The sequence below is a fragment of the Rana temporaria genome, chromosome 5 (assembly GCF_905171775.1).
Source record: "Rana temporaria chromosome 5, aRanTem1.1, whole genome shotgun sequence".
Taxonomy (NCBI): Eukaryota; Metazoa; Chordata; class Amphibia; order Anura; family Ranidae; genus Rana; species Rana temporaria.
In genome coordinates this window covers 112,049,471-112,062,579 of record NC_053493.1, presented here as the reverse complement: position 1 = coordinate 112,062,579, position 13,109 = coordinate 112,049,471, and the positions used below count along the sequence as shown (strand labels likewise).

Sequence of the window (13,109 nt, the reverse complement as noted above, 5' to 3'; positions counted from 1 at the left end):
AAAATTAAATCCTGTGCTAGAATGTTAAAACATACTTTGTACATGTATCTTTTTGATTCTGATTATACTACAAAACGGGAGTTTATGTTTCTTTGCCTTGTTGTGTGCCTAGGCTTCCAACTGTGGAATTGTGGAAAGTATTCTGAACTGGGTGAAATTCAAGGCTCAGACCCAGCTGAACAAGAAGTGTTCGTCTGTGAAACACAGCAAAATTAAAGGCATTCCCAAACTGGATGACGCCAATGATGCTGGTAAATTAATCCATATTCATTAATGATCTTCACTACAAGTTTTAATAAAATGCCTATTTGTACCTTAGAACAAAGATTGCAGCTGGGGAATGATTTGGAATACTATTTTCAGGTGTTCTCAAATTTGTGATTTTTTTTTGCAGCGTACATTATTGTAACAAAAAGGTGATAGTACATAAGCAGTTTTCAAGCCATCAGTTTAAAGGACAAAAACGTAACTGATCTGAGCATGAAGAAGACCTTGCATTGTTGTTCCACTAATATAAAAATATTCATAAATAATATCCTGTTTAATGTTAAAGCGGCCTACGGCCAGACGTTTTTCTTAAAGTTTTAGATAAACTTGTAAGGTTTAAAAACGTATTTTTTTTTTCTTTTTCCATTTGGGAGATTTGCTTTCATGCAAAAGATTTAATTTCCAAATATGAAAAGGTTTCTTCACAGTAAGAGCTGTAAAAATGTGGAATAGACTCCCTACAGAGGTGGTTCTGGCCAACTCAGTAGATTGCTTTAAGAAAAGGCCTGGTTACTTTCCTAAATGTACAGAATATTGGTATATAATATTGGGTACTGACATTTATAGGTAAAGTTGATCCAGGGAAAAAAATGGAGGATCAGGAATGAATTTTTGTATCAAATTGGATCATGCTTTGCTAGGTTTTTTTTCGCCTTCCTCTGGATCAACTGAGGGAGAAGGATTGTGTATATAGGATTGTATGATATATATATTTTTTCTTTTTTGGTTGAACTAGATGGACTTTTTTCAACCAGACTATGTAGCTTGGGAGTTGAGCCTGAATGTGTAAAATTTTCAATAGCCATTTCTCAATACAGTTGTTATATATATATATTTATTTTTATATATATATATATATATATATATATATATATATATATATATATATATATATATATATATATATATATATATATATATATATATACAGTTGGACTTTGGATTACGAGCATAATCCATTCCAGGAGTATGCTCAAAATCCAAAGTACTCGCATATCGAAGTGAGTTTTCCCATTGAAGTCAATGAAAACGAAAATAATTAGTTTCCGCATTGACTTCAATGGGATGCAATACCGAATGGCGCCGAAAAGGTCTGAGGACACTTCGACTCGTTTCCTGCACCCCCGTACCTCAGGCCAAATGAGGTACTGCAGGCCAATGTTCGGCTTTTCTCGGCTCCTGCACCCCCGTACCTCAGGTTAAATGAGGTACTGCAGGCCTATTTAGCTTTAATTCTGCTCGTCTTGTGAGTCAACACTCACAAACCGAGTCAGAATTTTTTTTTAAAAAGTTGTTCGCAAATCAAATGCTCTCAAAGCAAGTTACTCTTAAACCGAGGTTCCACTGTGTGTGTGTGTGTGTATATGTATATGTGTATATATATATGTGTGTTTGTATATTTTATATATACAGGCATACCCCACTTTTAAGTACACAATGGGACCAGAGCATGTATGTAAAACGAAAATGTACTTAAAGTGAAACAATACCTTTTTTCACCTCTAGGGTGTAGTGGGGGGTCAGGAGCTGTGGTGGGGGTGTCAGGAGCTGTGGTGGGGGTGTCAGGAGCTGTAGTGGGGGTGTCAGGAGCTGTAGTGGAGGTGTCAGGGGCACACTGGAACAGGGTGGGGTATGCTCTCAGAGCTTCAGCTCCTTCTACTGCGGCTGCAAAATGTCTGTAAAGTACTTGTAAGGCACTTTACATACACTCGCAGGTATGTCCTTACTCGCGAGTGTATGTAAAGTGAGTGTACTTAAAGCGGGGTATGCCTGTATATATATATATATAAATACATCTCCAGTCTATAAACTTGTAAGTGAGTGAATCATTTCATGTGCAGCTACCAGATAGTTGTGTTATGTGCTGATATATATTAGGGTGGACATAATTCCATATAATAAAATATTTTAGAGGTCGTTTCATATATAAGATGGATGATTTTTTGTGCAAAAGCCGCCGATATCAAAACCGACGTCAGCAGCCTGCGCCGCTGGATAGATTCCTGAGCTTCAAGTCTCACAGTTCTGTACAAGTTTGTATCCATGCGCCACCCAGTGGTTGCCGGTGGTACTGCTTGTGATGTATTAAGCCTTCTCACAGTTCTGTACAACTGTGTGTATCCATGCGCCACCCAATGGTTGCTGGCAGTACTGCTTCTGATCTATAAAAAAAGAGACCAGTGATATGTCTATAATGTTAAAGACCATATAACTCCTATGAAAAAAGCAGAATCAAAGTTCGATTCTGTTTTTTTCATAGGAGTTATATGATCTTTAACATTATAGACATATCACTGGTCTCTTTTTTTATATATTCATATTTTTCAGATAAATCACAGGTTTATTTATTATTTTTTTTTTTTGGGGGGGGGGGGGGTTCTGGCATAAATTTTTAGAGAATCGTGATCTTTAGTCTAAGCAAAAGAATCGTGATTCTCATTTTGACCAGAATCGTGCAGCCCTAATGGACATTATTAATAGTTTCTTAGATCGCTATGTTTCTAATTCAAAATAGTCTTTGTAATCTGTAGACAACTGTTTTTTGTATATCATGAATTAATACACTGTTGTAATTTTGCTCCTTTATTTTTCATTTGATTCAGGTGGCAAACATTCCCTGGATTGCACTCTGATTCTGACAGAAGGAGACTCAGCCAAAACTTTGGCTGTATCTGGTTTAGGTGTCATAGGGCGAGACAGATATGGTGTGTTCCCTCTGAGAGGAAAAATCCTCAATGTACGAGAAGCATCACACAAGCAGGTAATTTACTGATACACCTCTACCTTCACATTAAGACCTGTCTGCACAAGTTATTATATGTACACCTTTTGTATTTGTTTTTGCTTTGTACTCAGCATTTAAGTACCCAGACCTTAAGGCTACTTTCACACTGAGGTGCTTTACAGATGCTATAGTGCTAAAAATAGCATCTGTAAAGTGCCTGTAAATCACCTCTCCCCTCACTCGGAGGGCTTTCACACTGGAGCGGTGCACTGTCAGGACGCTCAAAGTCCTGCAAGCAACATCTTTTGAGGCGCTGTAGGAGCAGTGTATACACCACTCCTACAGCTCCCCTACCCATTGAAATCAGTGGGCAGCAGCGTTTTGCGGGCACTTTTTGGCCATTAGCGGGGGTTAAAAGCGCCCCACTAGCGGTCGAAAAGCACTGCAAAACTGATGTCGAAGCCCACCCCAGTGTGAAAGTGCCCGAAATGTGCCTCATCATCGTGCTGTGCACTATATTGTCATTTATTATGTGGCTACATCCACATGTACCTTACATTTAAAGAATAAAAAAAAAGTGGTTTCCCTGGGATTATAAAGATGGCCCCTATATTCTTTTAATAAGTTATGAATTTTATTGTTACTTGGTATTTTATTGTACTTTTATCACAGATGTAATAACATATATCGTGGCTTGGCGCACCCCTGATGAAAGTAATCCTGAAACATGTTGGGTGCTTTTTCTACACATGAGTGCCAAGATGTTTGTTATGCTAACAAGTATTTATATTGACAAGTCCAATGTTGCCTGTTGGTTGTTTCATCTGTAAACCGTAAACACAAAAATATGAATATAGTGGCTTCCTTTATAATCCCAGGGAAAATAATTTTTTAATACTTTAATATAGGGATGATAGTAATGCCCACCTTACAGTGAATAAGTTATTTTTTGATAATACATTCAAAGGTCCACAATTTTTTTTTCCTCCCTAGTGAACCAAGTGTATATAACGCTTGGTTCTGTTCTGATCTGTGGCCCAGTTGTCCTATATGCTGGCTGTTGCACCACCCCCTTTTGAAGCCCAAATTATGGGCTTTGCTGTGGGGGTAGCACAGCCAGCAAAGAGCCCCACCCCCTCTAAGCTGAATGATCTGTCACTATTCTGAAGGATCAATCAGTGCTGCTTGTTTATAATAATAAAATATAATTTAGAGCTTTGGCTCTGTAAAGTATCTGCACTAATGTGTACAAACTTCTGCAGATGCATTAAACAGCTGCTAATGAGCAAGCAGCATGGTTCAATCATTTATAACCATGAAATCACTCAGAGCGGCTGCTCTCTGCAAGATCTATCAGGTCTGCTTCTTTACATACACAGCCTGACTGATGGATTAGAGTGCTGTGTGAGCTTTCTGAATAAACGATCAGCAATGTCAGGCTGGTGCCATGTATAGTACATCCCAAACATAAAGTTGAAAGTGTACACATTGCTGTGCCATCCATCAGCCAGGTTGTGTATGTGGTAAAACAGCCCAGATAGTCACAGTGCTGCCAGCTGTTTGGCCTGTTATTGTGAATGGCAACACCAGTCTTTGGAGGGGCTCCTGCTGCCAGAGACAAGAGAGGTCAATCACAAATCTGTCTCCTTTATAGCAGCATTATCGTACAGAGGAGAGGAAGCCTTCCAAGCATGCTGTTTATAAAGGAAGGACTGGATTTGATTTGAAGTACTTGGTCTACATCACATGACCCTTAAGTAAATTTCACAGACTTTCCATACCACTTCCACTGAAACTGTTTTAAAGTCACCTTGTTCTTTCCGTTTTCTGACTTACTCCAGCATGCTTATGTCAAAATAGATATTTAAATTTTCATGCTGCATCTGCCACAGACAGTGGTTAATTGGCCAACTCTTCATTGTTGATCCTGGGGTCATTTCAGAAAAAGCCTCATCTTTAAGCTGAAAACTACTACAGTCCACCTCCCTTACTTTTTGTTATTTCGTATTGGTAACCAGTATGTAATGTCTTCAGAAGCTTTGCGCCAGAACCCGCAATTCTACATTTTTCTTTTGTGCACAACTGATGCGTTGCTTTTAGTGGTCCACTACAGACCACAATTTACAGACTTGTATTATGTTAATGAGCTGACATTAACATGTTGACATTTAATTTTACTTACCCACAGATCATGGAGAATGCAGAAATCAACAACATCATTAAAATTGTTGGATTGCAATACAAGAAGAGCTATGACGATCAAGAGTCCCTCAAGTCTTTACGTTATGGAAAAATCATGATCATGACTGATCAGGTAATATTGGTGCTTCTGGAAGGATTCAATATGTTTGGGTCTTTGCTAAAAATACATCTCCCATGGTGTTGGTGCAGGAATTATTTTGAAGGATGTCGTTTCTTATATAACTCCCACCACATATTACGTGGCTCCAAGACACTCAGTTTGGCAGCTATGATCCTGAGCACTATAAAGCTTCTGTCAGCCTTCCTCTCTAGCTGAGCCAGGACATACAGTCACAATTTAATGTCATGTCCTTTTTGAGACCAAGGAGAGGGGGAAAGTTTTTAATAATGAAGTGACTGCTCTGGGCTTCAGCAGAATAGCTAGCTCCAGCAAGAAGAAATGGGAGCAATGCTGGAGGCAGTTGAGTACACATTTTATTTTGGTTCCACAATTGTTAATGTGGAATATATGTTCTTTTGTGAAAGAACATTAATTGTTATCAAACTGTTATGGGTAAGGTTCTACTTGGTTTTTACTATTGGAATTCAGAGTTAAAATACACGGTATTGTGATATCTATGAGGAAAATTAGGAGTACATTATATTTTTGGCACATCAACAGATATGTTTCTGTATTTGCTGTATAGCAGCTGGGATTATGTAAAAAAAAAGCCCTTGCTTCTGCTGACATAGGCTTTCTGTCTGTGGCAGCGAAATTGTTAAGCCCAGTGAAAGTACACAAAGCTCACTTCCTTACATCTGTAAAGTACAAAATTGGGTAACCTAATGTAAACTTTACCTTTTTTTTTTTTGCATATTATTTTGTTACTGAAAAAATGGATTGGATACACAGTTGACACTAATAACCCAAGACATAAAAATGTGTGACTACCACCTTATTTTTCTCCATGCTCTTTGCTTTCAGAAAATGTAAAATGTTTGGGAGGCTTTAACTATTCTTTAGGCATATGGTGTGCATTTTAACACAGTATTGTTCATTGACTTGCACGTTAAGATCTTGATCCCTTTGATATAATGGACAATACACATGTTATGTGGTTTACAGGACTCTTTTTGGGTTGGTTAATTCAGTACACTGATGACACTGATTATTAATTATTTTATTCTGTATACAGGATCAAGATGGATCCCATATTAAAGGATTACTCATCAACTTTTTCCATCACAATTGGCCATCCCTGCTGAAGCACAGCTTTCTTGAGGAATTCATTACTCCAATTGTTAAGGTATCTAATAAGTCACTTCCTTGATTCCGAGTGTGTGTTTTAATAGTGACTGTATTTAACATAGACAAATCTTTCTTTTAAAAGGCAACAAAAAGTAAGCAGGAACTGGCATTCTACAGTATTCCTGAGTTTGAAGAATGGAAAAAACTAATTGAAAACCAGAAACTATGGAAGATAAAGTACTACAAAGGTGTGTGCATACATTCTTTGTCTTTTTGCCTCTTTAAGTGCTTTTATTCCTTTATTTTCAACTGGTGATCGGCCAATAACACGCCTCTAGTGTTATGGTGGCTATATTCACTCCTGAGGAGCAGCAGCATAGCCATCCTTGGACCACAGCAACCTCCCAAAAGAAAACCTGCAAGACAAAGGCATAATGAGCTAGTATGCATCGCATACTAGTTCATTATAAAATACTTACCTCAGAAAGAAGCCCTGCACACCGCTGACACAGCCGACATCTTTCCTGGAGGGAGTTCTGGGTTTGCAGGCTCCGTCACGGACCCCGAAGAAACTGCACAGGCGGACATTTCTTCAGAGCGCATATATAATTTACGTCATTGGCGCAGGTATACAGTAAATATCTCATAAACGGTGCAACTTTAGGAGATATTTACAGTACCTATAGGTAAGCCTTATTATAAGCTTACCTATAGGTGCAAACAATAGAGGAAGTTTACTTCCTCTTTAACCACTTAAGGACCGCCACCTGTATATTTACGTTGGCAGAATGGCACAAACAGGCATAGGTACGTACAGGTACGTCCCATTTAAGATGCGCTCGCGACCCTGCCGCCTTCTCAGTGAGTCTGACCGCAGGTCCCGTGGACTTGATCGCTGCAGGGATACCCACGATCGTCTCCCGAATAGATAGAGCGTGGAAATGCTTATGTAAACATGCATCTCCCCGCTCTGCCTAGTGACAATGACAGTGATCGCCGCTTCCTGTAATCGGAAGCGGTGATCACTGTCTTGTCACACACAGCCCATCCCCCCCTACCGTTAGAAGCACTCTTTAGGGCACACTTAACCCCTACAGCACCACCTAGTGGTCAACCCCTTCACTGCCAGTGCCATTTTCACAGTAATCAGTGCATTTTTATAGCACTGATCACTGTAAAAATACCATTGGTCCCAAAAAAGTGTCTGTCATAATGTCGCAGTCACAATAAAAATCGTTGATTGCTGCCATTACTAGTAAAAAAAAAAAACTGCAGAGGTGATCAAATACCACCAAAAGAAAGCTCTATTTTGTGAGAAAAAAAAGACGTCAATTTTGTTTGGGAGCCACGTCGCACGACTGCGCAATTGTCTGTTAAAGCGACTCAGTGCCGAATCGCAAAATGTGGCCTGGTCTTTGACCAGCAAAATGGTCCGGGGGTTGGAAGTAGTTAATGGGAGTTAGGAAACGGTTAACTGATTGGATCACCAAGTAATAAACTGTGAGGGACTCAGAAAAACAAAGACTGTTGAGTTAATACTAGTGACAAACTATATTACTCTAAAAATTACTATAAACTGTCGTTTTTGACTTTGGCCATAGTTACACCTCAAAAAGCTTAATGTTTTCTTAAAAAAATAAATAAAAAGGTTTATACTCCTGTGCCAGTTTTATGTTTTTTTTAAATGTACACTTTATTTTTTTTATTTGGGAACACTAAAGTAACATAGCTATTAACACAGCTCCTTATTCAGATATATGCTTAATTTGATATTATGCAGCATAACATTTCATGTACATAGCATGCTTGATAAATATACATCTCTGTAAACAAGCTTAGATTTGGGTAGCCAATAGATGGACATCACATTTTTTCTCCTTCATGTGTACTATAAATAATGAAGGCAATACCTGGATTTTTTTATTTTTCTGTATGAAAGAGGTGACTAACTTTTCTTTGTTACTCAGGTTTGGGTACCAGCACTGCAAAGGAAGCCAAGGAGTATTTTGCAGACATGAATCGTCACCGTATTATGTTCCGCTATGCTGGGCCAGAGGACGATGCAGCTATTACTTTGGTAAGTGCAATGCCAGCATGTTTACACTACTGGCCTTCAGATGTGTGCATTCCTTTATGACTAATGCCCTTTCACACTGGGCGCAGGAGGTGTGCTGGCGGTATAGCGCCAATATACCGTAGTTTTTACCACGATATTCGGCCGCTAGCGGTGCGGTTTTAACCCCCGCTAGCGGCCGAAAAAGGGTTAATACCGCCGGCGCTTTCAATGTGGAGGAGCGGTAGCTAGCGCACCACTTCAGTGTGAAAGCCTATGGGCTTTCACACTGAAGACTGCAGGGCAGGAGTTTTTCAGGCGGTATTTAGGAGCTATTTTTAGCGCCAAACCGCCTGAAAAACATGTCAATGTGAAAGGGGCCTAAGTCACTTTCACCTTTTAAAATGGTTTTCCACCATCGGGGTTTAACCTGTTCTTACCTCTGCGTGAAGATTATATTCAATGTCTTTTTTTCATCCATGCCTTTACAGTTGTTCATTTCGAATTAGTTGAAATTGAAAACCTGTCAGGGCTTTTCAGAAACAAATATGATTGCAGCTTTCTATGGAAAAGATTATCCACCGTAATGTTATTCAGAAAAAAATGGGCTGTGACTTGCGTATAAAGGGTGTTAATACCTATTTAGACAGTTAAAATAAAAAACGAAGGTTCATCCTTCAGTTACGGCATACCCAGACATGGCCTATAAAAGGGCGAAATTTGACTGGCAGAGAAAAAATTAAAATATCATGTTTTGATCTGAAGAAGGGCATTATCGTCATACCCCAAAACTATTAATGGAACACTTGTTAGATTTTAACCACTTCCCTACCGAGTCATTGTGAAATGACATCGGCGGGAACCCTCCCTCTCTCCGAGTGGACGTCTTATGACGTCCTGGAAGGCTAGGGGGTGCACACGCCCGTGGCATCGCTCGGGACCCGGTGCACGCGCCCGGAGGCCGCGATGATTGCCCGCAATCACGGCAGGACCATGGCTCTGTGTGTGTGTGTAAACACACAGAGCCATGTCCTGTCAGAGGAGACCGATGTGTGTTCCCAGTACAGAGGAACACACATCGGTCTCCTCCCCTTGTGAGTCCCCCTCCCCCTACATTTAGAATCACTCACTAGGGAACATATTAACCCCTTGATTGCCCCCCCTAGTGTTAACCCTTCACTGCCAGTCAAATTTACACAGTAATCGGTGCAGTTTTATAGCACTAATCGCTGTATAAATGTGAATGGTACCAAAAACGTGTCGCGTCCGATGTGTCTGTCGCAATGTCACGGTCACAATAAAAATCGCAGATCGCCACCAATACTAGTAAAAAAAATTCAAATAAATAAAAATGCCATAAATCTATCCCTTATATTGTAGACGCTATAACATTTGTGCAAACCAATCAATAAACGCTTATTGGGTTTTTTTTTTTTTTTTAACCAAAAATATGTATAATATGTACCTGTCTAAACTGAGGATATTTTTTTTTTTAATTGTGATATTTATTAAATCAAAATGTAAAAAATATTGTGTTTTTTTTCAAAATTGTTGCTCTTTTGTTTATAGCGCAAAAAATAAAAACCGCAGAGGTGATCAAATACCACCAAACAAAAGCTCTATTTGTGGGGAAAAAACATAAAGATTTCATTTGGGTACAGTGTAGCATGACCGCGCAATTGTCATTCAAAGTGCGACAGCGCTGAAAACTAAAAATTGGTCTGGGCAGGAAGGGGGTGAAAATGACCTGTATTGAAGCGGTTAAGAATGTTTGGGATTTTTTTTTAACCTTTTCATGAAATTTTAGGTGCCATCATACCTTTTTATCTTTCTGTATGTGACCTTTAGGGAAGGCCTGCACTATCATTAACCACTTCAATATAGGGCATTTTCACCCCCTTCCTGCCCAGACCAATTTTTAGTTTTCATCGCTGTCACACTTTGAATAAAAATTGCACACGTGCGACGTGGCTCCCAAACAAAATTGTCCTTTTTTCCCCCCACAAATAGAGCTTTCTCTTGGTGGTATTCGATCACCTCTGCGGTTTTTATTTTTTGCGCTATAAACAAGAGAAGAGCGACAATTAAAAAAAAATATATATATTTTTTACTTTTTGATTTAATTAAAATCACAATTTAAAAAAATGTATATTTTTTCCTCAGTTTAGGCCGATATGTATGCTTCTACATATTTTTGGTAAAAAAAATCGAAATAAGCGTATATTGATTGGTTTGCGCAAAAGTTATAGCGTCTACAAAATAGGGGATAGATTTATTGCATTTTTATTTATTTTTACTAGGCGGCGATTAGCGTCTTCTTTTTTTTTATTGTGACCGTGACATTGCGACTGACATATCGGACACTTTTGTGCTATAAAACTGCACTGATTTCTGTGTAAATGTGACTGTCAGGGAAGGGGTTAACACTAGGGGGCGCTGACAGGGTTAAATATTTTCCCTCTGGAGTGATTCTAACTGTAGGGGGCCAAGGACTCACAAGGGGAGGAGACCGGTCTGTGTTCCTTTGTACTCGGAACACACATCAGTATCCTAACCTCTGACAGGACGGGTCCCGAGCGATGCCAAGGGCACACGCCCGGACGGCCGGGAAGCCCAGGACGTCATATGACGTCCACCCAGGATGGGAGATCCCATCTGTGGATGTCATTTGACTATGGGCGGGATCTGAAGTTGTTAAGTACTGATGTGCACTTCCCCCTCTTAGTTGTAAAATAGATATACTCACTGGCCACTTTATTAGGTACACTTTGCTAGTAGCAGTGGTTTTGCACAGAGCAGCCGTGATTCTCCTCTTCTTGGGTCCCTCACCGGTGCTCCTGGCTCTGATTTAGCAGCAGTGTGCCAATGACTCTGCCTCTCCTCTCCTCTCTCCTCTTCGCATCGCTGGATCAAGATCAGGCTTAGGTATTTGGGGGGGGGGGGGGCTGCGGGGGAAAAAACAACTAGTTAAAGTGGAGGTTCACCCAAAAACAAAATTTTTAACATTATATTGAGGCTCATGTTGGGCAGCAGAATCTGGTGTTTTTTTAAAAATCTAAGCAGTAACGTTTTAGAGAGCGATGTTGTCCGCCGCTTACGGGTATGGGCTGCGGGACTGGGCGTTTCTATTTGATTGACAGGCTTCCGACGGTCGCATCCAGCGCGTCACAATTTTCCGAAAGTAGCCGAACGTCGGTGCGCAGGCGCAGTATAGAGCAGCACCGACGTTCGGCTTCTTTCGGATACTCGTGACGCGATGTATGCGACCGTCGGAAGCCTGTCAATCAAATAGGAACGCCCAGTCCCAAAGACCATACCTGGAAGCGGCGGAGAAGATCTATCTCTAAAACGGTAAGTACTGCTTCGATTAAAAAAAAAAAACAGCCGATTCCCCTTGACAAAATGAGCCTCAATCTAATGTTAAAAAAAAAATTTCGGGTGAACTCCCGCTTTAAAGCACAAAATGAAGGCAGCTGTATTCTGGTAATTTTCCCAACCAGAAAAAAAAACATTATGAAAATCCTCATTGACCAACTTGTAAGAATCTGCCTTTAATTTCTTACAGAGTGAGGCTGAAATAGGACAATGCCAATTTCTGTTTTCCAAAATGTCCAGACACTTATGCTTACAGTTGTCCATACCCACAGTGTTTCCTTTGTCAGCAGGTTTAATGGTTATTAGTTTATATTCGCAGTGCAACCTGTTTTGGTCAGATTTGAGGAGCTGATACCTCAAACGGGAATGGCCTCAATTTCCCTGGTCATGTGTTTAAGGTAGAAATGTTAGGGTTGATACTCTGAGGGAGATTGAAAGATAAATCCCCCAAATTTCCAAGACCCGGGAGAATGGGCCAGATTCACGTAGAATTGCGGCCGTGTAACGTAACCCGTTTACGTTACACCGTCGCAAGTTTTCAGTGTAAGATCCACAAAGCACTTACCCTTAAACTTGCGGTGTATCGTAAACACGTCCGGCGCAAGCCCGCCCAATTCAAATGGGGCGTTTACCATTTAAATTAAGTGCGCTCCCGCGCCGGATGTACTGTGCATGCTCAGTTTTGAAATTCCCGCCGTGCTTTGCGCGATGTGACGTCATTTTTTCGAACGGCGACGTGCGTAGCGTCCATTCGTATTCCTGGATGTCTTACGCCAAAACAAAAAAAAAAATGAAATTCGACCCGGGAACGACCCCCAGCGGCGGCCGAAGTATTGCATCCTAAGATCCGACGGTGAAAGTCTTTTACACCTGTCGGATCTTAGGGCTATCTATGCGGAACTGATTCTATGAATCAGCCGCATAGATACGACGGTGTATCAGGAGATACGCCGTCGTATCTCCTCTGTGAATCTGGCCCAATATTCTTAGTTCACTCTGGGATGGCAAATAGTCACTTCTCTGAATAAATCTGATCTGTGAGATCAATAGGTTTATTTTTATTGAGTAGTATCACTACATCTTGCAAGCCCTTAAAGTCTGAGACCAGTCTACAGTATCACATTGAGATTGACTTTGGGGGGACTTTTTAATCATGCAACATGTATAATATCAATTTGTGTGCAAGTCAGATCTTACTCTTGGTGATAACAGTAAACATGACAAATGAAGAGAGGCACTAACAGGGACACAGACAGCAA

At 40.2% G+C, this 13,109-nt stretch overlaps 1 protein-coding gene across 5 annotated transcripts in view; it reads left to right on the top strand.

The window, feature by feature from the left end:
- Window positions 1-13,109, top strand: part of TOP2B (DNA topoisomerase II beta) — a 78,246-nt gene that overhangs the window by 37,992 nt on the left and 27,145 nt on the right. For all 5 annotated transcript variants that reach the window (XM_040353010.1, XM_040353012.1, XM_040353009.1 and 2 more), the window contains exons 11-16: window positions 113-251; window positions 2,871-3,028; window positions 5,181-5,306; window positions 6,370-6,480; window positions 6,565-6,670; window positions 8,390-8,499. In XM_040353010.1, the coding sequence (XP_040208944.1) occupies window positions 113-251; window positions 2,871-3,028; window positions 5,181-5,306; window positions 6,370-6,480; window positions 6,565-6,670; window positions 8,390-8,499 (750 nt within the window). The remainder of the gene's footprint in view (window positions 1-112; window positions 252-2,870; window positions 3,029-5,180; window positions 5,307-6,369; window positions 6,481-6,564; window positions 6,671-8,389; window positions 8,500-13,109) is intronic.